The following is a 23847-nucleotide window of genomic DNA, read 5'->3' as shown; positions in this document are numbered from 1 at the left end:
GAATGCTAACCCAACAATGGACAATAAAGACTGGGCTCATGGGGTTTCAGAGGAGAATGAGGACTTTTTAAAAAATATCTATTTTATTTTTTAGTTGTAGTTGGACATAGTATCTCTTATTTATTTTTATTTGCAGATGGACACAATACCTTCATTTTATTTTTATGTGGTGCTGAGGATCAAACACAGTGCCTTCCATATGTGAGGTGAGTACTCTACCACTGAGCTTCAACCCAAGCCCTATTTTACTTATTTTTATGTGGTACTGAGGATTGAACCCAGAGCCTTGCACTTGCTAGGCGAGCACTCTACCGCTGAGCCACAATCCCAGCCCATGAAGAATCTTTTGAAAATTGGAGTAGAGGCCATTCATGTCACTTTCTGGCAAAGAAGTTGTCTACATTTTGCCAATGTTCTGAGACTTCTGCAAATTTAAAGATGATATACCAATTAGTCTGGTGGAAGAAATTTCTAGGGAGCATAGCATTTAGGTGGTGCCATAGACATTACTGGTGGCTGTTAGACAAGTTTACTGTGATACTCAGGAGCAGAAAACAGAAGAAAGATTTGAAAATTTTGCAGTTTGGCCAGAAAAGTGCAAGTAAAACTAGGGCTATGAAGGTGTCGCTTTTAAAGACATTACAGCCACTAAAGAAATGTTAAGTACTTTACACAGTGTTATGGTTTAGATATGAGGTGTCTCCCAGAAGCTCAAACGTGAGACAATGCAAGAAGGTTCTGAGGAAAAATGATTGGGTTTTGACCCTGACAGGGATTAACCAAGTGCTAACTGAAGACAGGTAGGGTGTGGCTAGAAGAGGTGGTCTTTGAGGGTATGGCTTTGGGAGTTTGATATATATATACACACACATACATACACACACACCACACACACACACACACACACACACACACACACACACAAATATGTCAGGGAATCTAGATAGAAAGATTTAGTAGATTTATGGGCTGAGGCTCTAGCTCAGTGGTAGAGCACCTGCCTTGCATGTGTGAGGCACTGGGTTCTGCTAAATCTTTTTTTTTTTTTTTTTACACAATATATTTATTTATTTTTATGTGTTGCTGAGGATCAAACCCAGTGCCTCACACGTGCACAGCAGGTGCTCTAGCACTGAGCTACAGCCTCAGCCCATAAACCTACTAAATCTTTCCATCTAGATGCCCTGATGTTTCAAACTTAATATTCTCAAAAGATTCATTATTTTCTCTACTTAACTCCTGCCCCAAATACAAACACACCTGTCTTTCCTGTAATTTGCCTTATCTCATTGATGGTACCACCATTTACACTTTTATATATGTTAGAATTCTTTCTTCTGAATCTAATAAAACAACTTAACCAGTTATTTTCAACTTCTTAACAGCTTTGACATTATTTATCTCAGGTACACTTACATTACTAGTAATTTAATAATAACAGCTGCATTTATTGAGTAACTGCAACATGCCTATTACCTTAGATCATCTAATCCTTAGATTAATTAATCCTCAGATCAACTCTAAGGTAGGTAGTATTATCCTCATTTTACAGATAAAAGCTCTTTAGCCTTAGATACCTTTGATCCTTCTACTCTTCAATACCTCAGTTTTTCCTTCCTCATCTTTCTCAGCTACTCTGTCTTCAATTATATAGAGAATTCCTTATTTTGGGTATCCTGCTGATGAGTAAAATTTAACAAGGAAGAAACTGAACCTATAGTAAACCTTCCTACTATTATCAATGGAACATTCACAGTTTTGTGGTTTTCAATATTTTTCTTTCTCCTTCTTCTCCTTCCCTGTGGCCACTTCCTCTCTCTCTCTCTCTCTCTCTCTCTCTCCTTCATGACTCCACCATGAGTTTTCCAGCTTTCCTCTGCTTGGCCCTTACCCCCCATGATGTGCTATGTCACCTTGGGCCCAAAATAATGGAATTGACCATCTATGGAAACCTCCAAAACTGTGAGCCCCAAATAAACTTTCCCTCTTCTAAATTCTTCTTGTTGGGTATTTTGGTCACAAAAGCCAAATAAAACACATTTGCATAAACAAAGAATGAGTTTATGAGAAAATTAGCTCCTATTGTCTTATATGGGGAAAAATAAACTATACAGCATTATATCTATTTTTGAGGGGAAACAAATCCCTCCAATGTGGCATACTCATAAATTGTTATACCATAGTCTAAATTACCTTTTTGGAACATATAAGTTTCCCATTTAAGTATCTATGATGTTAAATTTTTTGTCCAAATTGACTAGGCCACAATGTACCCAGGTTAAATAGATCTGGGGGTGTCTGTGATGTTGTTTCTGGATAAGATTAACCTCGAACTGGTGAATTTGGTAAAGCAGACTGCCTTCCCCAATGTGAGTATGTATCATCCAGTCTATTTTTATTTATTTATTTATTTATTTTTTCTTAGTTCTCCGCGGACACAACATCTTCGTTTGTATGTGGTGCTGAGGATCGAACCCGGGCCGCACGCACGCTAGGCGAGCGCGCTACCGCTTGAGCCACATCCCCAGCCCCTCATCCAGTCTATTGAGGACATAAATAAAACCAGAAGCAGAGAAGAGAGACATTGCCTCCTTTTAATTTTTTTTTCTTTCAATCTGGGAATTGAACCCAGAGCCTTGGGCATACCAAGCAAGTATTCCACCACTGAGCTATAACCCCAGCCTTTTGCCTCCCCTCTGTAGCTGGGATAGCTCATCTCTCCTTCTCCTGCCCTTGGACTGGGATTTAAACCATCAGTTCCCCTGGTTCTCAGGCCTTCCATTTGGACTAAATTATACCACTGGCTTTCCTGGGTCTCCAACTTATAGTCAGTTGATTGTGGGTGAGTCAATTCCTCATGGTAAATATGCTGTTTTTCTGGAGAACCCTGACCAATACAGAATCTAAGGTGGCTATGACTTGTTTACTATATAAAATATAAATTCAGCTCTCCATGTCTAGGACCTCTGTCGACCATATACTACCTACTCTTGCACCTCTCTAGTTTCACTTTTCAAATACTCCAATGGAGCCATCTGGTTCAAGTAGGTCACAAGTCTGATTATTCCTCATTCTTCCGTCATTCCAATTCTTTTTTGGGGTGGGTAGGGGGGGTTCTAGGAAATGAACCCAGCGCCTTGAGCATGCTAGGCAAGCACTGTACTGCTGAGCAACCACACCCAGACCCCAGTCTTCTCTCATTTCATCCTTGCTATATCTAATATACCTTTTCAGTGTTTTTTTTTTTTTTTTTTTTACCAATTTAGAGTATTCCTTCCTTTATGATCCATGGTGCAACTAACCAGCAACTAGTTGTCAATATCCAATCAATATGTGCTTGTAGTTCACAATCACAAAATAAAGAGAGCGTATATGCTGGGGATTTTTTTTAACTGATTAGAGATAACTGTTATTCTTCAAAACAATATGATAAGAGTATACAACCTAAGAAAGTCCTTTAAACAAAATGCCTTCAAATGCTGGATAAAAATAAACATGCTGGGCTGGGGATGTGGCTCAAGCGGTAGCTCGCTTGCCTAGCATGCATGAGGCCCTGGGTTCGATCCTTAGCACCACATACAAACAAAGATGTTGTGTCCGCTGAAAACTAAAAAATAAATATTAAAAAATTCTCTCTCTCTCTTACTCTCACTCTCTCTTTAAAAAAAAATAAAATAAAAATAAACATGCATAGCTGAATTTATAAAAAATAAAGGGAAATTCCTAAAGGCTGAATAAAAATGGTCAACTGATATTGAAGTTACCTTGGAGCATTTCCCATTCTCAGAGCCTTACATTTGGGGTGTGGGGGACTGGGGATCTAACTCAGGGGCAATTTATCACTGAGCTACATCCCCAGCCACTTTTTAATTTATTTATTTATGTATATGTGTGTGTGTGTGAGTGTGTGTATGTATACATATACATATATATACATATATATATATTTTTTTTTTTTTTTGGAGGGGGCAGTGCTGGGCATTGAACCCTGGGCCTTGTACATGTGAGGCAAGCACTCAATCAACTGAGCTATATCCCAGCCCCCACTTTATTTCATATTTTGAGATAGGGTCTCACTAATTTGTTTAGGACCTTGCTAAGTCATTGAAGCTGGCCTTGAACTTGTGATCCTCCTGTCACAGCCTTCTAAAGTGCTGGGATTACAGGTGTGTATCACCACACCTGGCTTCAGAGTCTTGTGTTTTAACTCCCATTTGAGATTAGGAAAAAAGTCTTGAGGAAGATGGGAGGTTAGAATTGAAATATCCCTTCCAATCTTGCAAAATAGCCTTCTTTTTTAAAAAATGTTTTTTTTTTAGTTATAGATGGACACAATATCTTTATTTTGTTTATTTATTTTCATGGGGTGCTGAGGATGAAATCTAGTGCCTCACATGTGTGAGGCAAGCACTCTGTCACTGCGCCACAACCCCAGCCCCAAAATAGCCTTTTTTTAAAAAAAATTATTGATTTTTTTAAAATATAGAGTACAATTTTTCATATCTTTATATATAGAGTATGTTCACACCAATTCATGCCTTTATACATGTACTTTGCTTTTTTTGCATTATAATTCTTATAACACAAATATACCACAATTTTTCATATCTGTTTATATATAAAGTATGTTGACACCCAATTCGAGTCTTCATACATGTACTTCGGATAATGATGTCCATCACATTCCACCATCCTTGCTAATCCCCTGCCCCCTCCCTTTCCTTCCTACCCTTCTTCCCTATCTAGAATTCATCTATTCCTCCCTTGCTCCCGCTCCCTACCCCACTATGAGTCAGCCTCCTTACATCAGAGAAAACATTTGGCATTTGTTTTTTGGGGATTGGCTAACTTCGCTTAGTATTATATTCTCCAGCTCCATCCATTTACCTGCAAATGCCATGATTTTATTCTCTTTTAATGCTGAGTAATATTCCATTATGTATATATGCCACATGTTTTTTTATCCATTCATCCACTGAAGGACATCTAGGTTGGCTCCACAGTTTAGCTATTGTGAATTGTGCTGCTATAAACATTGATGTGGCTGTGTCCCTGTAGTATGCTGTTTTTAAGTCCTTTGGGTATAGTCTGAGGAGAGGTATTTGCAAATCAAAACTACTCTAAGATATCATCTCACTCCAGTCAGCATGGCAGCTATTATGAAGACAAACAACAATAAGTATTTGAGAGGATGTGGGGGAAAAAGTACACTCATACACTGCTGGTGGGACTGCAAGTTGGTATAGCCAAAATGGAAAGCAGTATGGAGATTCCTTGGATATCTGGGAATGGAACCACCATTAGACCCAGCTATCCCTCTCAAAATAGCCTGCATAAGTCTGTCTCCAGTGAAAGGATTGATCCTCCAAATCTACCCATTAGCAAAGAAAAAAGACAAAAAAGCTGTCTGGTTCTGCCTGGGATCTAGGGGAAGATGGGAGTAGGGAGGTGTGGGGTGGAGGTGGGAGATATCAGAGTCTTATAACCACAAAACTTATAACCACAAACCTGTCTACACAACAGTTAAGGGCTCACATTTACATTATCAGGGCTAGGGTTGTGGCTCAGAGATAGAGCACTTGCTTACCATGTGTGAGGCCCTGGGTTTGATCTTCAGCACCACATAAAAATAAAATAAAGATATTGTGTACGCCTATAACTAAAAAATAGGCATTTTTAAAAAATTTACATTATCAACCAGATCTAGGACACCCTCAGCCAAGAAATTAAAGTGATACCAGCCTGAAGCAGTGGCGTATACCTATAAGCTCAGTGACTGAGGAGGCTAAAGCAGGAGGATCACAAGTTCAAAGCTAGCCTCAGCAATTTAACAAGGCCCTAAGCAACTTAGCAAGTCCCTATCTCTAAATAAAATATTAAAAAGAGCCAGAAATGTGGCTCAGAGATTAAGTGCTATAAGAGGGTACCTACTCCCCTCACCGCCCAAAAAAAGAGTAATAGAGGATGCTTAGAAGACGCAACTCCAAATCGCTGTTGGCAAGATCTCAAAGAAAGGTATAGTTAGACCATTCAGGATTCCCACAATCTGTTGAAAAAAATCTTGCCAACTTGGAATACCAATGAAAATTAGAATTAAAATATTAGACCTTTTAGGCAAAAATTGAGAGAGATCACTGAGAGATCTCATTAAGGGAATTTCTGAAGAATATTGATTCAAAAAGAAAGAAAGTCATCTCAAAGATTTGAATTACAAGAAGAAATAATGAGAAAAGAAAGTAGTAAGCTCCAGGTGTGTGAGGAAACCACTGTCATAATGTTACCTCTTCATTAAGGTGACTGAGCTAACTTCAGCAGCTACACATGACAAAGAATACAGCCTTTACGGAATGAGATCAGAACAAATAACAACAAACAGCAACAAAACCCAGGAAGGAGATAGGGAGTTGATTTCCAGAGTTGCCACATTATGCTATATAAAATGGCCAGTTCTCACAAAGAAATAACTACAAGAAATATGAAGGAAGGAAGGGAGGGAGGGAGTAAGGGAGTGAGAAAGAGAAAGGAAGAAAAAGTAATGGCAGGTCCACAGAAGGGGAAAAAGCAGTTAATAGAAAATATGCCCAAGGAAGCCCAGATGTTGGATTTACCTAGATAAAAACTATAAATCAAATATTTTATTTTGTCATATTTTATTTATTTTATTTTTATTTATTGCAGTGCTGAAGATCAAACACTAGCCCTCATACACAAGAGGTCAGCTCTCTCTTTACTACTGAGCTATATCCCTAGCCCAATTCCCCTATTTTATTTTTTATAATGTCATTGTATTTTTTATACCTTTATTTTATTTATTTATTTTTATGTGGTGCTGATGATTGAACCCAATGCCTCACACATGTTAGGCAAGTGCTCTACCACTAAGCCTCAACCCAGCCTCCCAAATCCCCCATTTTAAATATGTAAAAAGAACTAAAGGAAGCCACATCCAAAGTATATAAAGTAGAACATCCATGAAGAAAAATAAATTGTTAAAAATAACCAGACTCACTGAGCATGGTGGCATATGCCTGTAATCCCAGTGACTTAGGAGGCTGAGGCAGGAGGATTAAAAGTTTAGTGCCAGCCTCAGCAACTTAGACCCTGTCTCAAAATAAAGAATAAAAAGGACTGTGAATGTAATACAGTGGTAAAGCACCCCTGGGATCCATCTACAGTATATTATGTATGTATTTATGACCAAATGAATACATAAATGAAATAAAAATAACCAACTTTACATTTGAAAAGTACAGTAACTAAAATAAATCTCACACAGGTGGCTCAATAACAGATAAGATCATGAAAACTAAAAGTAAGTCAAGATGATTAAGTATGAAGCAAAAGAAAGAAAAAAGAATGAAGGTAATTAACAGAGCCTCAGAGTGCTGTAGGATACTATAAAGCACACTAATATAATGGGAGTCACAGGATAGAGAAAAGGGGCAAAAGATTATCTGATGAAATAATAGCTGAAAACTTCCTAAATTTCATGAAAATAATAATCTACCTATCCATGAACTTAATAAATTTCAAGTATGATAAACCCAAAGAGATCCAGACTTTGACATATCATAGATTACTGAAGGCTAAAAACAGACTTTTTTTTTTTTTTTTTTTTTGTACTAGGGATTGAACTCAGGGGCACTCGGCTACTAGCCACATCCCCATCCCTATTTTGTATTTTATTTAGAGACAAGGTCTCACTGAGTTGCTTAGCATCTCGCTTTTGCTGAGGCTGACTTGGAACTTGCAATCCTCCTGCCTCAGCTTCCTAAGCTGCAGGGATTATAGGCGTGTGCCACCATGCCTGGCTAAAAAACAAGAGTTTTGAGAACAGGAAGAACAAAGTGACCCATTAAGTCCAAGGGATTTTCGATTATATCAGCAGCTGATTTCTTATTAGAAACCAATGAGCCTAAAAATCAGTGGGATGACGTATCAAAGTGCTGAATGAAAATGAATGTCAATCAAGATTTCCATATAATAAAAAATTATCTGGCATGGGGTGTAGTTTAATGGAATAGCATGAGCTATGCATACGTGAGGCCCTGGGTTCAATTCCCAGTCTATGTGTGTGTGCACGCACACACACATTCCTTTAAAAAATGAAAAGATCTATCATTACATCATGAGGAGCTCCCCTGAGCCACTCCTAAGTGAAAATTATTAAAGTCAACAAAATAAAGACCAAAAGCCTCACAATAACAATGACAACAAGGAGAACACAATAATTCAAAGCCTCTAGAAATGACTCTAAGAGCAGTTGGGCATGAAGGTGCACACTTGTAATCCTAGTAACTTTGGAGACTGAGGTAGGAGGATCACAAGTTTGGGGTAGCCTTAGCAACTTTGTGAGGCCCTAAGCAACTTAGTAAGACCATGTCTCAAAATAAAAAAAAATTTTAAAAGTACTGGGGATGTAGCTCAGTGATAGAGCTGGTACCTGGATTTAATCCCTGGTACCAAAAATGAAAAGAAAGCAAGGAATGGGGAGACAGGCGAGTGAGAAATGAGATGGAGACCAGGCAGAGATAAACACGAGACTTTATTTGTCAGAGCTGACAAATAAAGGCACAATTCTCCATAGATGGAGAGAGGCCCCGAGATGTTCCAGTGTTCAGCTTTTGTGTGATAGGGGTTTGGAGCTGTAGTTGTGGTGCCATGAGATAGGCTGGGGATGCTTGTGTCAGAGCTAAGTGGGTGGGGAATGCATGGGATTGGTTAGATGGCACCATGGGGGATTTCCAGAGTCAAGGGGTCATGTCCTTCTGGGATTGGCTTAGGGTTATGGTACCATGGGGTAGGTCACTAACTGGGGTGGGTTAATTCGGGTAAGAGAAAGTACAAGTACAGGAAACCAAAACTTATCTTGTAAGATGGCTGTTAGCATTTAAAAAGAGAAAAGAAAAGAAAAGAAAGAAAGGACCCTAAGGACAAACACCAAATGAAGAAACACCTATCCAAGAAAATCTATACAAATTTTCTGGAAGAACTGAATGTGTATCTCTTACAAAATCATAGAGATGGGGCCAATAGGAGGTAATTAAATCACGACAGTGGCTCCCTCATGAATGTGATTCATGCCCTTATAAGAAAAATAAACCAGCCAGGTTCAGTGGCACATGCCTGTAATCCCAGCAGCTCAGGAGGCTGAGGCAGGAAGATCGAGAGTTCAAAACCAACTTCAGCAACAGTGAGGCGTGAAAAAACTCAGTAAGAGCCTGTCTCTAAATAAAATACAAAAATAGGTTGGTGATGTGACTCAGTGGTCAAGTACTCCTGAGGAGTTCAATCCTTGGTACTGATCCCACCCTCCAAAAAAAAAGAAGAGAAAAAAAAAAAAAAAAAAGAAAGAAAAGCCAGACTTTGAGTGGTGGTACATGCCTATAACCCCAGCAACTTGGGAGGATGATGCTGGAAGATTGCAAGTTCAAGGCCAGCCTGGATAATTTAGGGATAGTCTGTCTCAAAATAAAAAATAAGGGCTGGGGTTGTCACTCAGTGGTAGAGTGCTTGTCTAGCATGTGTGAGGCACTGGGTTCGATTCTCAGCACCACATAAAAATAAATAAAGGTCCACCAACAACTAATAAAATATTTTTAAAATAATTTAAAAAAATAAAAAGGGTTATGGATATAGCTCAGTGGCACAACACCCCTGGGTCCAATCTCCAGTACTGCAAAAAACAAAACACAGGCACACAAAAGGGAAAGAAAAAAGAAAGAAAAAACCGGGAACTAGTTAACTCTGTTTCTATCACGTGAGGATCCAAAGAGAAGTCAGCTATTTGAAACCTGAATGAGAGCCCTCACCAGACCCCTGCTGTGCTGGCTTCCTGATCTCACACTCTGAGGCTCCAGAACTATGAGAAATGTTTATTGTTTAGGGCTTCAGTCTGTGCCAACATGTTATAGTAGCCTGAACTGACAGAGACATTTGGAATAAAGTGAGAATATGTGGTACTTAAATCAAAATTGCTGCCTCCACTCCTGCCCACCACCTTCTCCCTGTTCATCAAGATACTCTATTATAGACTGCTGCAGCCAAGTACACAGGGTTCTTTCCCCCTCAGCATCCAGCTGGAAGGCTTTCTTCCTGGGGCCAACAAGATCTGAGTGTTTCTCACCCTGCCTCCAGCTTTTTGTTGGTGAGGCTGTCACAGGTGAGTAGGGGCTCCATTCTTACACCCAACTTCTGCTCATGGAAAGGAGGGTCTACTTTTGGCAGGGCACATTGAAAATATTAAAGGAAATGCAATAGTAGGGAAATACAAATCAAAACCACAGGGGTAACATTGTTCACCCAATAAGGTGGCTATTAAAAAAAATAAAATAAAACCTCTGGTGAAGAGGGTGTGAAAAAACTGGAGGCCTCATATACTATTGGTAGAAATGTAAAATGGTACAGCTATCTTTGGAAGGTGTTCTGGCAGTTCCTCAAAAGGTTAAATGAAGAGTTACCACATGATCTATAAATTCTACCCCTACGTATATACCTAAGAGAATTGAATGATACCATTTATATGAAATGTTCAGAATAGTACACTTATAACAATAAAAAGTAGGTAAGTCATTGCCAGGAATTGGAGGGAGGAATTAATGGGCACTGATTGCTAATGGTTATGGTGATATATATAAAAAGTCTTTTGAATTGTACACTTCAACTTTAATTTATAACTGATTTAGTCCCCAGGTTCAATTCCCAGTGCCCCCCCACCAAAAAAAGGTAAACATAATGGTATGAACTGTATTATAAGAGAAAGAGAAAGAAAGAGTGATTTTCATTTGGTTGATATGGATAAGAAGGTTGGAAATCACTTGTTTGGTCTCATGTAGTGTCAATCAAACACTAATATCTTACCTCAGTTCCTGTTTCTCTCCAATCCCAAGCCCGACTGCCTCCTGGCCATACTTTGCAATCCTTATAGGTTATGGCAGAGCCTTGCACTTTCATTTGCCCCCATGAAAGGGAAGAAATTTCAGGTGAAGACATAGGGAACTGAGCTAAATCTGAAATTATAAGAAAAATATACTAAGTCAGTTATAAAGTTCAAACAGCTCCAAAATACAAACATAGTAAATCTGACTTCTCTATGATTTAAGAAGTATTTCTTATGTGGTTGTCATTTCTTCTCAATAAGGCTGAAGAGTTGGGATCCTGAATCAAATCATCCAAGCATAGAAACCAGATACTGTAATTACTTCTTAGATTACCAAGGGAATCCTCATGATATATATATATATATATATATAATATTTTTTTAAGTTGTAGTTGGACATAAAACCCTTATTTATTTATTTTTTTATGTGGTGCTGAAGATAGAACACAGGGCCTCCCATGTGCTAGGTGAGTGCTCTACCACTGGATAACAACCCCAGCCCCCCTCATATTTTTTTTTTAAGAGAGAGAGAGAAGAGAGAAAGAATTTTAATATTTATTTTTTAGTTTTCGGCAGACACAACTTCCTTGTTTGTATGTGGTGCTGAGGATCAAACCCAGGCCATACACATGCCAGGTGAGCGCGCTACCGCTTGAGCCACGAGCCACATCCCCAGCCACCCCCTCATATTTTTGAGAGATAAAATTAAAAGGTGTAAATTTACTTCAGCATGATGAAGTGAAGAGGCAGATGTGTCCCCCCCGCCCACAAAAAGCTATATAGCTGAAAAACAAAACAAAAAACCAAACCCACAACACCCAAATAACCATTTGCCACTCTCGAATTAAAACTAAAACCATTCTGTGAGATAAGTAAAAAGTACTCATGAAAACCACTAAAATTCAGATATGTGGTTTAGTAAAGATTTCAAAGAAACTATTATGAAGGAAATAATATATATATATATAAATAATATATTATATATATATATATATAAAGAATTTTTTATACATTATGTCAATTACTAAATGAATATAGGTTCTGTTTTATTTTTGTTCTTGTCTGGTACTACAGCCATTCCCTTATTCTAGTACTGTTGCCATTGTCGTTTAAGTAGATTGAAATGTTTGAAAACAAACAGCCTTGCTTGACTGTCAAAGGAAGCTTCATGATTTGGATCATTACCAGTTGAAAATGGACTGGAAGCCTGGGCAGGGATTTAAGAATTTCTCAAAGGTGACATAGTCACAGAGGACTTTATAAACTCTTCACATATTCCAAGTGGACCAGAAGCTATGAGCTTACACATCAAAGGGTAGGCCCAATTCACTCCAACATTCCAGGTTGATGGAGCCTCATCAAATGCACAGGGAAGAAGCAAGAAGACTCAAAAGGGCCCGTGAAAACAGGTGAAATTTTTAATTAACTCACCAGTACACACAATGATCTATCAACAGAGCATGAAAGTCTTACTGGCTTAAGATGTTGAACTAATTAATTAATTAATCAATCAATCTTTTAATGGGAAGGAACCTAGGGTTACTTTACTACTGAGCTACAATCCCTGCCTTTTTGAATTTTAATTTTGAGGCAGGGTCTTACTAAGTTACCCAGACTGGGCTCAAACTTGTGATCCTCTAACAGCCTCTCAAGTCACTGGGATTACAGGAATGTGCGATGGTGCTGGGCTGCTTTTTTTTTTTTTTTTTTTTGGTGTTTTAGTAAAATCTTGAACTAATCTGATCGGCTGAACACTAAGTTATATAGACATGACAAAGACTCCTGGAAAACCAGGCTTAAAAATACAAACAACAAAAAAAAATCTGAATGGATATTTCAGTAGTAATATACAGTATGGGAGATAAAATTCACAGATTTTGTGCTATGGTTTGAATGTCATTCTCTCAAAACCATCATAGAAATTTAATTGCCATTGTAGCAGTATTAAGAGGTGGGACTTTTAAATAAGCTATTTGGCTATGATTAGGACCTTTAAGAAGTGATTACCTTTTGTCCTCATAGATTGCCATTATTGGAGAAGTGGTTTATTATCACAGGGGTAGGTTCTATATAAAGAGATGAGTTTGGCTCAATTTTATTTCTCTCCCTCTTGCCCTCTCTTTGCCCTTCTACCACGTGGTGCTTTCTCCCATAAGATGATAAAGTATGAAAATCCTTGTAGATGCTGGTCCCTTGATTTTGGATTTTACAACCTCCAGAACTGTGTGAAATAAATTTGTGTTCGTTATAAATATCCAGACTCAGTTATTTTGTTGTAGCAGTACAAAACAGACTAAGATATTTAGTATCTTAGGCACATGACTGAACACACAAATAACAACAACTTTCAAGACTTCCTACAATACTTCTAAAATGTTCAATTTCTGGGCTGGGGTTGTAGCTCAGGGGTAGAGCGCTTGCCTCACAGTTATGAGGTATTGGGTTCGATCCTCAGCACCACATAAAAATAAATAAAAGTATTGTGCTCATCTACAACAAAAATATAAAAAAATTAAAAAATAAAATGTCCAATTTCTAACAAAAAATTATAAATATGCAAAGAAACCAAGAAGTGTTACCCATACTCAGTCAACTGAAATTGTATCTAAGTGTTATCAGATATGTGGTTTAGTAAAGATTTCAAAGAAACTATTATAAAGGAAATAATATATATATAAAGAATTTTTTATACATTATGTCAATGACTAAATGAATATAGAATCTTAATAAAGAGACATTTCAACTAAGAATCAAATGTAAATTCTATCATTGTACTTATAGTTTGAATGTGGTTTGTCCCTGCTAAAATTCATGTTGAAATCTGGTTGTCAACACAGAGGTATTGGGAGGGAGGGCCTTTAAGATGGATGGAGTCTTTGTTGTGAGATGGTTAAGTTCTTCTAAGTGTGGGTTGCTACAAAATAAAGTCAGCTCCTTTGTTCCCGCCCTTTCTTTTAGCAAATGCTGGATTCCTCTTCTTTTTTTGGGGGGAGAGTACCAGGGATTGAACTCAGGGGCACTTGACCACAAGCCACATCCCCAGCCCTATTTTGTATTTTATTTAGAGACAGGGTCTCACTTAGTTGCTTAGTACCTTGCTGTTGCTGAGGTTGGCTTTGAACTTGAGATCCTTCTGCCTCAGCCTTCTGGAGACACTGAGATTATAGATGTACACCACAGTGCCCGGCACTGGATTCCTTTTCTACTTTTTCACCATGCATGGAGCATCATGTAGCTTGCACCAGGTGCTAAGCGGTTGCCACTACCAAACTTTTGGACTTCCAGAACCATGAGTCCAAATAAACTCCTTCTTGTTATTAATTAGTCAGTCACAGATATTCTGTTATAGCAACAGAAAAAGGACCAAGACAGCTAGTAAGTTAAACAACTAAAAGGTGCTTATATTAGTGTTCTTCAGAGAAACAGAAACAGTTTACATATATATATTAAAGATGCGTATTTTAAGAAAGTGGTTCAAACAATTGTGGAATTTGGCAAGTACTTAGTAAAAAGTATTGGTAGTCTGCTAACTCTGGAGCAAAAATTGTTACAGTATGTCTCTATCTTCAAGGAAAGTCTTTTTAAAAAATATGTATATATTTTTAGTTGTAGTTGGACACAATACCTTTATTTATTTATTTTTAGGTGGTGTTAAGGATTGAACCCAGTGCCTCATATGTGCAAGCAAGCCCTCTACCCCTGAGCTATAACCCTAGCGTACTCTTTAACTTTTTTTTTTTGGGGGGGGGAGTACCAGGGATTGAACTCAGGGGCTCTCGACCACTGAGCCACATCCTCAGACCTATTTTGTATTTTATTAGAGACAGGGTCTTACTGAGTTGCTTAGTGCTTCGCTAAATTGCTGAGGCTGGCTTTGAACTCCAGATCATCCTGCCTCTATCTCCCAAGCCGCTGGGATTACAGGCGTGTGCCACCTCAAAGGGCTACACTTAACTTTTTTTTTTTTTAAAGTAAGTTTTAAACTAATTAGTTCACTATGAATTAGGAATTCCCCAAACTGGCTCCACAACTGAAATTAATCACCTCAATATACAATTTACCAAGCTTACAGTATCTGTAAGTAAAAATTATGTAACAAATGCAAAGATAACATACATATAAATTGGGGCTTGGTATATAGCTCAATGGTACAGTGTGTGTTTAATATAAATAAGACTCCAAATTCATTCCTCAGAACCAAATACAAAAAAAAAATGTATAAATTGTTCTGATGAAAGGTTTATGGCTACCAATGCTATTTGGAAATACATAGGGGTAAACCAATTTTAATATTGTTAAACCAATTTTAATATTGAGGCATAACAACATTTACTTTGATGTATAGATATTGTTTCTGGTTCAATGAATTTTGACAAACTTGCCAATTGAAATAAAAAGGTATCTACAAAGTCTTTCTTGTGCCCTTTCTAGACATTCCCTTCCAAACTCAAAGGAAACCACTATTTTAATTTCTATCTCCATAGATTAATTTGACTTCCACATTGATGGAATTGTATGGTACCTCTTTTCTGTCTTCTTTCACTCAACAAATTGTGGAGATGTACCTTTGTTATAGTATTTGTCAACAGTGTGTATCAGCATGTGTAGTAGTCTCTTACAGGAATATCATAATTTATAAACTTTTCTGTGGATAAATGTTTGTGTTGTTTTTGACTTTGGTCTTTTGAATAACCATTAATTTTAAGTGGAATTTTTTTCCTTAAAAGAGTGTGAAATTTGAACTATCTTAACAAATTTCTTATTCAAAAATAAAGTTGAATGCTTATTTAAAGGCCTTCTCATAGAAATAGCAACATATTGTATTTAAAAAGCAGCTACTTTTTCTAGATTTACATTCAAGTTTGATAAATATAAATCAGTTATTTAATTACATAAATTGGAATTAGACTTCTGTAACCCGCTATTTCTTTTAGCCTAGAAAGGTAAGAGATGGTAGGTAACATTATGAATGAATATTCTTTCTTTTTCAAGAATAGACTTTGTGAAGGCATGACCTAAACCTTGTTTTATAGTAAAACATCTCTTATCTTTGGGGTGTATATACTTTCTGACACCCAAGGACTTTGTTCCCAAGCCACTGTGGACTAGAAAAGGTTGAAACTCTAGACTTATTAGTTCCCCTTTGAATAACAGTGTGAGCAGAGAGAAAAGAAAACTATAGTAATAAATCTTTTCTTTTTTAGAAACTTAGGGGAGGAGGTGTTGACAGTAAAGGCAGAAATTTTGTTAAGGTTAATATAATGATATGTAATTAAAATATTCTCTTTGGTTGGAAAGTTCTTTCCACAGAAATTCCTTCACAAAAAATGATTTAATTTTACAATATTATGTATCTGGCTTTTATTTAAGGTACATTAGGTAATGATTATGAGGAGGTTTTTGTTTGTTCTTGTTTTTCTGGAGGTATCTTTCCACAAAACACCTGTTTCTGAGTCAGATTTTTATTAAACTGGGGCCTTCAGATCCTCAGGTCTAATATACTTTTCAATTTGAGAGTTTATCAAAATGTTTTAATTTTGTGTTTCAGTTCAGTAATTGCTTTAAAACAATATTTTAGCACTTATAATTCACTTTCTTTCTGAAAGTAAGGCTTTTCCTTGTTTTTTTAAACTTTTATTGTGGTAAAATATACATATAACATAAAACTTATCATTTAAATAAGTTTATATACTTACTTGTAAGTATATAAATATATATACTTCAGTAGCATTAAGTATATGCACATGGTTGTTTAGACTTTAATTTCTTTCTTTTTTTTTGAGAGAGGAGAGAGAGAGAGAGAGAGAGAGAGAGAGAATTTTTAATATTTATTTTTTAGTTCTCGGTGGACATAACATCTTTGTTGGTATGTGGTGCTAAGGATCGAACCTGGGCCGCACGCATGCCAGGCGAGCGCACTACCACTTGAGCCACATCCCCAGCACCTAGACTTTAATTTCTTACATCAGCATTTTTTAAATTGGAAATTTCAGAAATATGTGCCCAGTTTCAAAAGAATTTTTTCCTTTGAAGAGGTTTTATGTACTAATATATATATATGTTTTATATATTTTATATATTAAGAATCATTATTTTAGGTAATAAATTTCTCTTATGGATTTTCTTCTCTTTGTCTCTATTTTTTTTGGGGGGGGGTACCAGGCATTGAACTCAGGGCCACTTGGCCACTGAGCCACATGCCCAGCCTTATTTTGTATTTTATTTAGAGAGAGGGTCTCACCTAGTTGCTTAGTGCCTCGCTTTTGCTGAAGCTGGCTTTGAACTCTCAATCCTCCTGCCTCAGTCTCCTGAGCCACTGGGATTACAAGAGTACTGTCTGACTAAATATTTCTTTCTTTAGATAATGAAAATGATGTAATATGGTTATTCCTTCCCCTTCCTTTTTTTTTTTTGACCTGGAAATGCAGAACAAAATTAACTGTGCAACCATTTCCCATAGTTTTGAAATAATAATTTGCCAATGTATTTCTTTATATTCCTTTAAGTCACAGATTCTACTATTTTATGTGGTTTGAGTTGTATCTTGCTTTAAATTTTAGGTTTAGGAAGTAGATGCTATGTAAGTTTTAAATGCACTCTGAAAATTTTGCCTTAAGGTAATATGTTGTAGACAAAATAAATAGAGCTGAATTTAGTCAAGTTATACACCTTCCTTTGGTAACAACAACAACTCCTCTCTCTCTCTCTCTCTCTCTCTCTCTCTCTCTCTCTCTCTATATATATATATATATATATATATATATATATACAAACTATGTATATATATACAAACTATGTATATATATACAAACTATGTATATATAAACAAACTATATATTTTCCTCCCTCCTAAAACTATATATATATATATAGTTTTAGGAGGGAGGAAAAAAATGAGGATTGAATTGAATCCAGGGATGATTAGCCACTGAGCTACATGCCCAGTCCTTTTTAGTTTTTGTTGCTGAGGGCCTGGCTAAGTCTGGCCTCGAACTTGAGATCCTCTTGTTTCAGTCTTCCCAGTTTCTGGGATTATAGCCATGCGCTGGGCTAGCAGAGGATATTTTTAAGTACTTAAACTATGCCAGGGCATCGTGCTAATCACTTTACTGTCAATTACCTGGTAAACTTGTAAATGTAGGTGCTTTTATCACCGATTTTGCATAAGTTCTAAGAAATGAAGAAATTTCAGGATGTCAGAAAGTGGTCCTGGTAAGTTTCAAGTTTGGCTGAATCCAAACCTCCGGCTCCTAATCATGATGTATTATATATAGCTCCTGCACTTGCACATTCCATTTTACATTCTTGGTGTTTTTTCTCTGGGATTCTTCGTGGACTAACGTCACTGGTATCCTGTCTTCTAACAAACTTTTTGCTGTTCTACCATCACCTATCACGTTCTCTCTCTTGTGGAATGCTAGCCTATCCTCCGACCCTAGGTCCCACAGGGCCTCTTCCCCTCAGACCCTGGTCCCTCAACCCCTGATAACCTCATCAGAGCCCCGTGCCTTCGCACTTTGACTCCTCTGTAGAGGCTGGGGGGGCCTTCGACTCATCGCCTAGCAGGGCCCAACTCCTTATTCTGGTCCCCACAGAGTCCCGTCCCCTTAGGCACTGGTCCCTCAGCAGAGCTCTCAGAATGGCTTTTCTAGCTAAGGTGATTCTTATACCCTGGTAGACAGCAATATCTCTCAGCAAACTTTCACAGACTTCTTACAACGGTTCCATCCCAACCCATAATTATGACACCTTGCTACCTTTGCTCTCCCGGACCTCCTCCCACAATACTGCCCCTCCCAACCATATTCTTCTCTTTTTACGCTTATTCTCTCTCCTCAACTTCTCCCACTATTTCGTGGCCGGATTCCCTCCAAAACTCACGCAATGACTCTCTTTTCAGAGTTGCTTGCGGAGATGGCTCCGTGCTTTCTTTACCTTTTACTTCGGGGAGTTCCGTAGTTCTGGATCAGGGGTTCCCCAGCTCTCAAGCCTTCAGCCTGTCTGCACCAGAAGCCCCGCCCCTTCAATTCTATTGGCCACTGTTCCTGAGAGTCCCGCCCCTCCAACTTGCGCCCGCCTCCCCGCCCCGTTTCCCTTGTTTTCATTCCCCCTGTCACACGAGGCTGTGGCAAACCCCAAGTGGGAGGGGAGAAGTAGAGGGAGGGAACGGGGCGGAAAGAAGGCGGAAAGTGAAAGGCACGGAGCGCCTCTCTGTCCCCTGTCTGACTTGGTTCTCGACTGCTCTGGGCCGCCGTTGTATTGTGGGATCGCGGCGCCGTCCCTGAGACGCTCAGATCCGCAGGGGAGTCCACTCGAGAGCGCCTCCTGTCGTCCGTAAGGCTGCCCTGCCATTCCTCGGCACCCCAACTCCCCCGCCCCCCCATCGCCGCCTCCTCCTCCATCCTCCAGTTCAAAATGGCGACGGCGGCGGCAGCGGCGGCGGCGATGGCTCCTCCGGGTTGCCCGGGTTCGTGCCCCAACTTCGCCGTAGTCTGCTCCTTCTTGGAGCGCTATGGGCCGCTGCTAGACCTGCCGGAGTTGCCGTTCCCCGAGCTGGAGCGGGTGTTGCAGGCGCCGCCGCCGGACGTCGGCAACGGAGAAGGTAAGCCTGGGGCCCGAACGCCCGGCGGGAAGCGGCCCTGGCGCGCTCCTTCTCTCCGCTCTTCGTAGACATTCTGGGCCTCGGCGCCCCAGTCCTCTTCTTGGGGCGCAGCTCCGCTCAGTCCGTCTTCTCCGCGTAGCCCCGGGGGTCCTGGGCAGTGGGGAGGCGGGGCGGAGGCCTCCCGGGGCCACTGCGCCCGGCGGGGAGCAGAGGTGGGGGCGTCGCGGGCTAGGTGTGGGCTGGGGGCGGGGAGGGGTCATTGTGCTGGTCTGCCGCCCCTGGGACTGCTCCCCTGCGGCGGGGCCGGTTCCCCACCCCTTCTCCCTCTAGGTGGCGGGGGAAGGGGAGCGCAGGTTCCGGCCAGCTTTGCGCTTTTCTCCTCCTCCCCTCCTCCCACCAATTCTCCTGACCGTCTCTGGGGAGGCTGGGCCCGTCTTCTCGGGGCGCCCCCTTATCTCCCTCCACCTGAGTTGGTGGGGGCTGGCGAACACTCGACTCTCCCTCCCTCTGGTGGGAACTCCCCCGAGAGAGTCGGCTTATCCCCCTTCTCTTCCCCTGGAGGTCTAGTTTAACCCCCCAACTCCTTCCTCCGTGTAGGGAGGTCTGCTCCTCCCGCAGTGGAGGATGTTCTCTTCCATTCTCCCGTAGGAGGGAATGAAGTCGTTTCAGCTTCTCCAATTTGGAGCGGAGAGGGTTAATTTCTCCTCCATAGTTTTCCTCCTTCCTCTACCCACCTCCCCCGAAATAATAGAAAAGCATCTCCTCACTTTTCCAGTCCCTTCCCCCTTAATCTCGGCAGCAGGGCTTTAGGGAAAGAAGAAGTAGCCCTCCCATTTGCAGGGTGGGGTGGGGTGGTTAGTCTGTAGGCTGGAGGAGGGGCTCTGACGGCGGGGGAAACAGTTGAAGAAGGTGCTTGTTGCTCATGTTTCTCTCTCTGGTGCCGCTGGTCTATTATTGGTGTTCGCAAGTGCTGCTCCTTCCACATAAGGCCACCGCGCGGGTGCAGAGCGCATGCTCTGCCCGGCCCCATTGAAACTTCCTGCTGCTGCTGCTGGTTCTTTTGCTGGAGCATCTCAGCGCTGTGCCTGCTGCCTACAGCCCTCACACTGAGCGCTAACACTTTACTCCTATTTGTTCCTGATCCGTGTTTTTCCTTTTCTGCACATTTTCCCTCCTCAGAAAAGCCTTGTTTGTTTCTTTATCTGGAAACAGCCCTTGACTGGAGGAGAAACGCTTTCCAAATATTTTTTTTTTCTTTTTGGTTTGTATTAGGTGGCCAAAGTGGACTGGCTACTGGGTATTGTAAAACGGATTCCTTTCCAAGAAAGCAGATTCGCTCCTTAATTATCTGTGGAAATGAATTAGGTTTTGTTAATATACTTACATTGCTAGGAAGAGCCCAAGTGGGAAGTTCTTCAAAATATTACCTGTATGATGTTATGGTCATCAGTGACTCACATTAATACAGACAGTTATAGTATGGGTCAATATCTCTTCTTAGTTGTGTGCATCTCCTCTACTCTTAATAAACTGGCTTATTAAAGGCTAATTAAAAAATAGTGAAAATAGGAGTGATTAATTACTGTATGCAAAGACTTTCTGCAGAATTTCTTTGGAAATTGAGCTCCCAATGTAGTGATTTAATTATAAAATTGTATTTACACTTTTTTTTAAAAGAAAATAGTTATTGTGAAGTAGGATGCCTTAGTAAGTTGCTTTTAGGATATTATGAGAAATGATTGTAATGTGTGTAAGAGAGAAAAATTTGGAAATTTAGGGAAAGAATTGCTGGTAAATTGTTTTGAGTATTTACTTGACCAAATTAAGAGGCAGGCATAGGCTTTTGGGGATGGCATTTTATGTATAGGAATATTGTTCAGTTTATTTTAGTAGTGAATATTGAGCCACCAGATAAGTAAAAATGGGAAATAATCCGGACCAGGAGGAGTTGTTTAGCTCAGCCACTGCATTACCATTGGTATAGTTGCTTAGGGGACTCATAATAATAGATCCTGTCATAAGATGATCTAAGAGTAATTATTAATTAATGTTATATAGTTCAAGACACTGGCAATGAAAAGTCTCTGCAGGTGAAATGCCATTACTATGCAGAGAAAAGATTTTCAGAACTTTGATGATAATCAGGTAACATGAAATAGTTGATTATACTGATTCAGCAAACAAGACTTGAATCAACTAAGTCTTTTTGGGAAGGTGTTTTTAGTATACTAGAAAAACACATAAATTTTTAGTGTTGAGCATTGTGACATAGGTTGTAGGATAAATAATTTATATGGACTTCAGTATCTTAAGTAAGTGGAGATAGTAGCTGAGGAGCCAATGAAATAATGTTTCAAAAATCCTTTAATAAATCAGGCACTTAATAATATTCTTATTATAAATTTTAATAAAGATGATATTATTTTTTTTCAGTACCGTGGTTTGAACCCAGAGGTGCTTATGGTTTTTTTTTTTTTTTTGGTTGAACTCAGGGGCACTTGACCACTAAGCCACATCCCAGCCCTTTTTTGTATTTTATTTAAAGATAGAGTCTCAGTGAGTTGCTTTGCGCCTTGCTCTTGCTGAGGTTGGCTTTGAACTCGAGATCCTCCTGCCTCAGTCTCCCTAGCCGCTAGTTGTGCACCACCATGCCAGCAAGCCCTTTTTATTTTGAGACAGGCTCTGGTTAAGTTGCTTAGGGCCTTGTTAAGTTGCTAAGGCTGACCTCGAACTTGGGATCCTCCTGGCTTAGCCTCTTGAATCTCTGGGATTACAGGCATGTACCACCCTACCTGGCAGTATAGATGATTTTTTAGCTGGTTATGGTGTGGTGCATTTCTGTAATCCCAGTGATTTAGGGGGCTGAGGCAAGAAGATCTCTGGTTTGACTCTAGCCTGGGCAACTTAGTGAGATCTCATCTCAAAAAAAAAAAAAAAAAAAAAAAAAAATATATATATATATATATATATATATATATAGTGGTTGTAGATAGACAGCATATCTTTATTTTATTTATTTTTATGTGGTACTAAGGATTGAACCAAGTGCCTCACACATGCTAGGCAAGCACTCTGCCACTGAGCTACAGTCCCAGCCCCTTGTTCCAAAATTTTATAAAAGGACTTGGGATATACTTCAGAGGCAGAATGCTCTTGAGTTCACAACCCAGTACCACCCTTTGCAAGATGTTTTACAAATATAAGACATAGGAGTGCATTTGAAATTAAAGTGTTATATTTTTATTTTTACTTATTTTTTGGCAGGAGGGATTGAACCCAGGGGCTCTTACCCACTGAGCCACATCCCCAACCTTTTTTGTGTTTTATTTGAGACAAGATTTTGCTAAGTTGCTTAGGGCCTTACTAAGTTGCTGAGGCTGGCTTTGAATTTGAGATCCTTCTGCCTCAGCTTCCTGAGCTGCTGGGATTACAGGCAGCATTATCATGCCCAGCAAAATGTTAAATTTTTAGTATGCTGTGAGCATAAGTATATTATTGAGTTATGCTCATGGTGAAAAGTCTTTGTTAAATGAGTTTAGCTCTCTATATAGTTATTTTTAAAAGGCAGTTCTAAGGCTAGGGATATAGCTTAGATGGTAGAGTGCTTGCCTTGCATGTACAAGGCCCTAGGTTCGATCACCACACACAAAAAAGGCAGTTCTAGTGCCGTGAAGTTTGCACCAGGCTCCATGATTTTGTGCTAACAGTGCCATTTGAAGTTTATAAAAATTTTTGGTATATTATGACATCCTGTGGAGGAAACTGTAGTTCTCTGATATATCCTTGCTTAAGCGTGTTGTGATCTTTCTCCTAAAAGTTTGTTCATACTTTTTTTAAAAATATTTTTTGTTACTGATGGATCTTATTTGTATGCGTTGCTGAGAATCGAACTCAGTGCCTTACTCGTTAGGCAAGTGTTGCACCACTGAGCTACAACCCCAGCGCTTTTAAGTTTTTAATATGATGTGTTTCTGGCTTAGAATGCCCTTTTCCCAGGGCTGGGGTTGTAGCTCAGTGGTAGAGTGCTTGCCTCACATGCATGAAGCACTGGTTTGATCCTCAGCACCATGTAAAAATAAATAAATGAAGATATTATGTCCATCTACAACTATAATATTAAAAAAAATGCCCTTTTCCCAAATCACTAAAATCAACATGGAACTGAAAACAGGACTGTCGTGTCTACTTTGATTCCAAGGTTTGAGAAAGTATGGGATGTATAATATTAATAAATGTTCCATAAGTAATTGTGGTTATTTTGTAATGAAGTAAAAACATGAATTTTTTTCACTTGAGGTAGATTACTTTTTAAAATGGCTACCAGCTACTTAATAAGTGGAATTGTTATTATTTTCTTGGACTATTA

At 39.3% G+C, this 23847-nt stretch overlaps 2 protein-coding genes across 4 annotated transcripts in view; one reads left to right on the top strand and one right to left on the bottom strand.

Moving 5' to 3' along the window:
* Aamdc (adipogenesis associated Mth938 domain containing) overlaps positions 1 to 18900 on the bottom strand; it is a 31586-nt gene extending 12686 nt beyond the window's left edge. The window contains exons 1-2 of one of the 3 annotated variants that reach the window (XM_026387323.2): positions 18815 to 18900; positions 10861 to 11009 (exon numbers count right to left, since the gene is read on the bottom strand). In XM_026387323.2, coding sequence (XP_026243108.1) covers positions 10861 to 10992 — 132 coding nt within the window. In that variant the 5' untranslated portion in view covers positions 10993 to 11009; positions 18815 to 18900. Of the gene's footprint in view, positions 1 to 10860; positions 11010 to 17999; positions 18050 to 18760 lie in introns of those variants that run through there. The other 2 variants (XM_026387324.2, XM_026387325.2) reach the window with 2 other exon arrangements.
* Positions 18901 to 19294: 394 nt separating this feature from the next.
* The window catches only part of Rsf1 (remodeling and spacing factor 1), a 156659-nt gene continuing 152106 nt past the window's right edge, over positions 19295 to 23847 (top strand). The window contains exon 1 of the mRNA XM_026387266.2: positions 19295 to 19481. Within this exon, the coding sequence (XP_026243051.2) occupies positions 19295 to 19481 (187 nt within the window). The remainder of the gene's footprint in view (positions 19482 to 23847) is intronic.

Source organism: Urocitellus parryii, chromosome 4, assembly GCF_045843805.1.
Source record: "Urocitellus parryii isolate mUroPar1 chromosome 4, mUroPar1.hap1, whole genome shotgun sequence".
NCBI lineage: Eukaryota > Metazoa > Chordata > Mammalia > Rodentia > Sciuridae > Urocitellus > Urocitellus parryii.
This window is presented reverse-complemented; position numbering and strand designations above follow the sequence as displayed.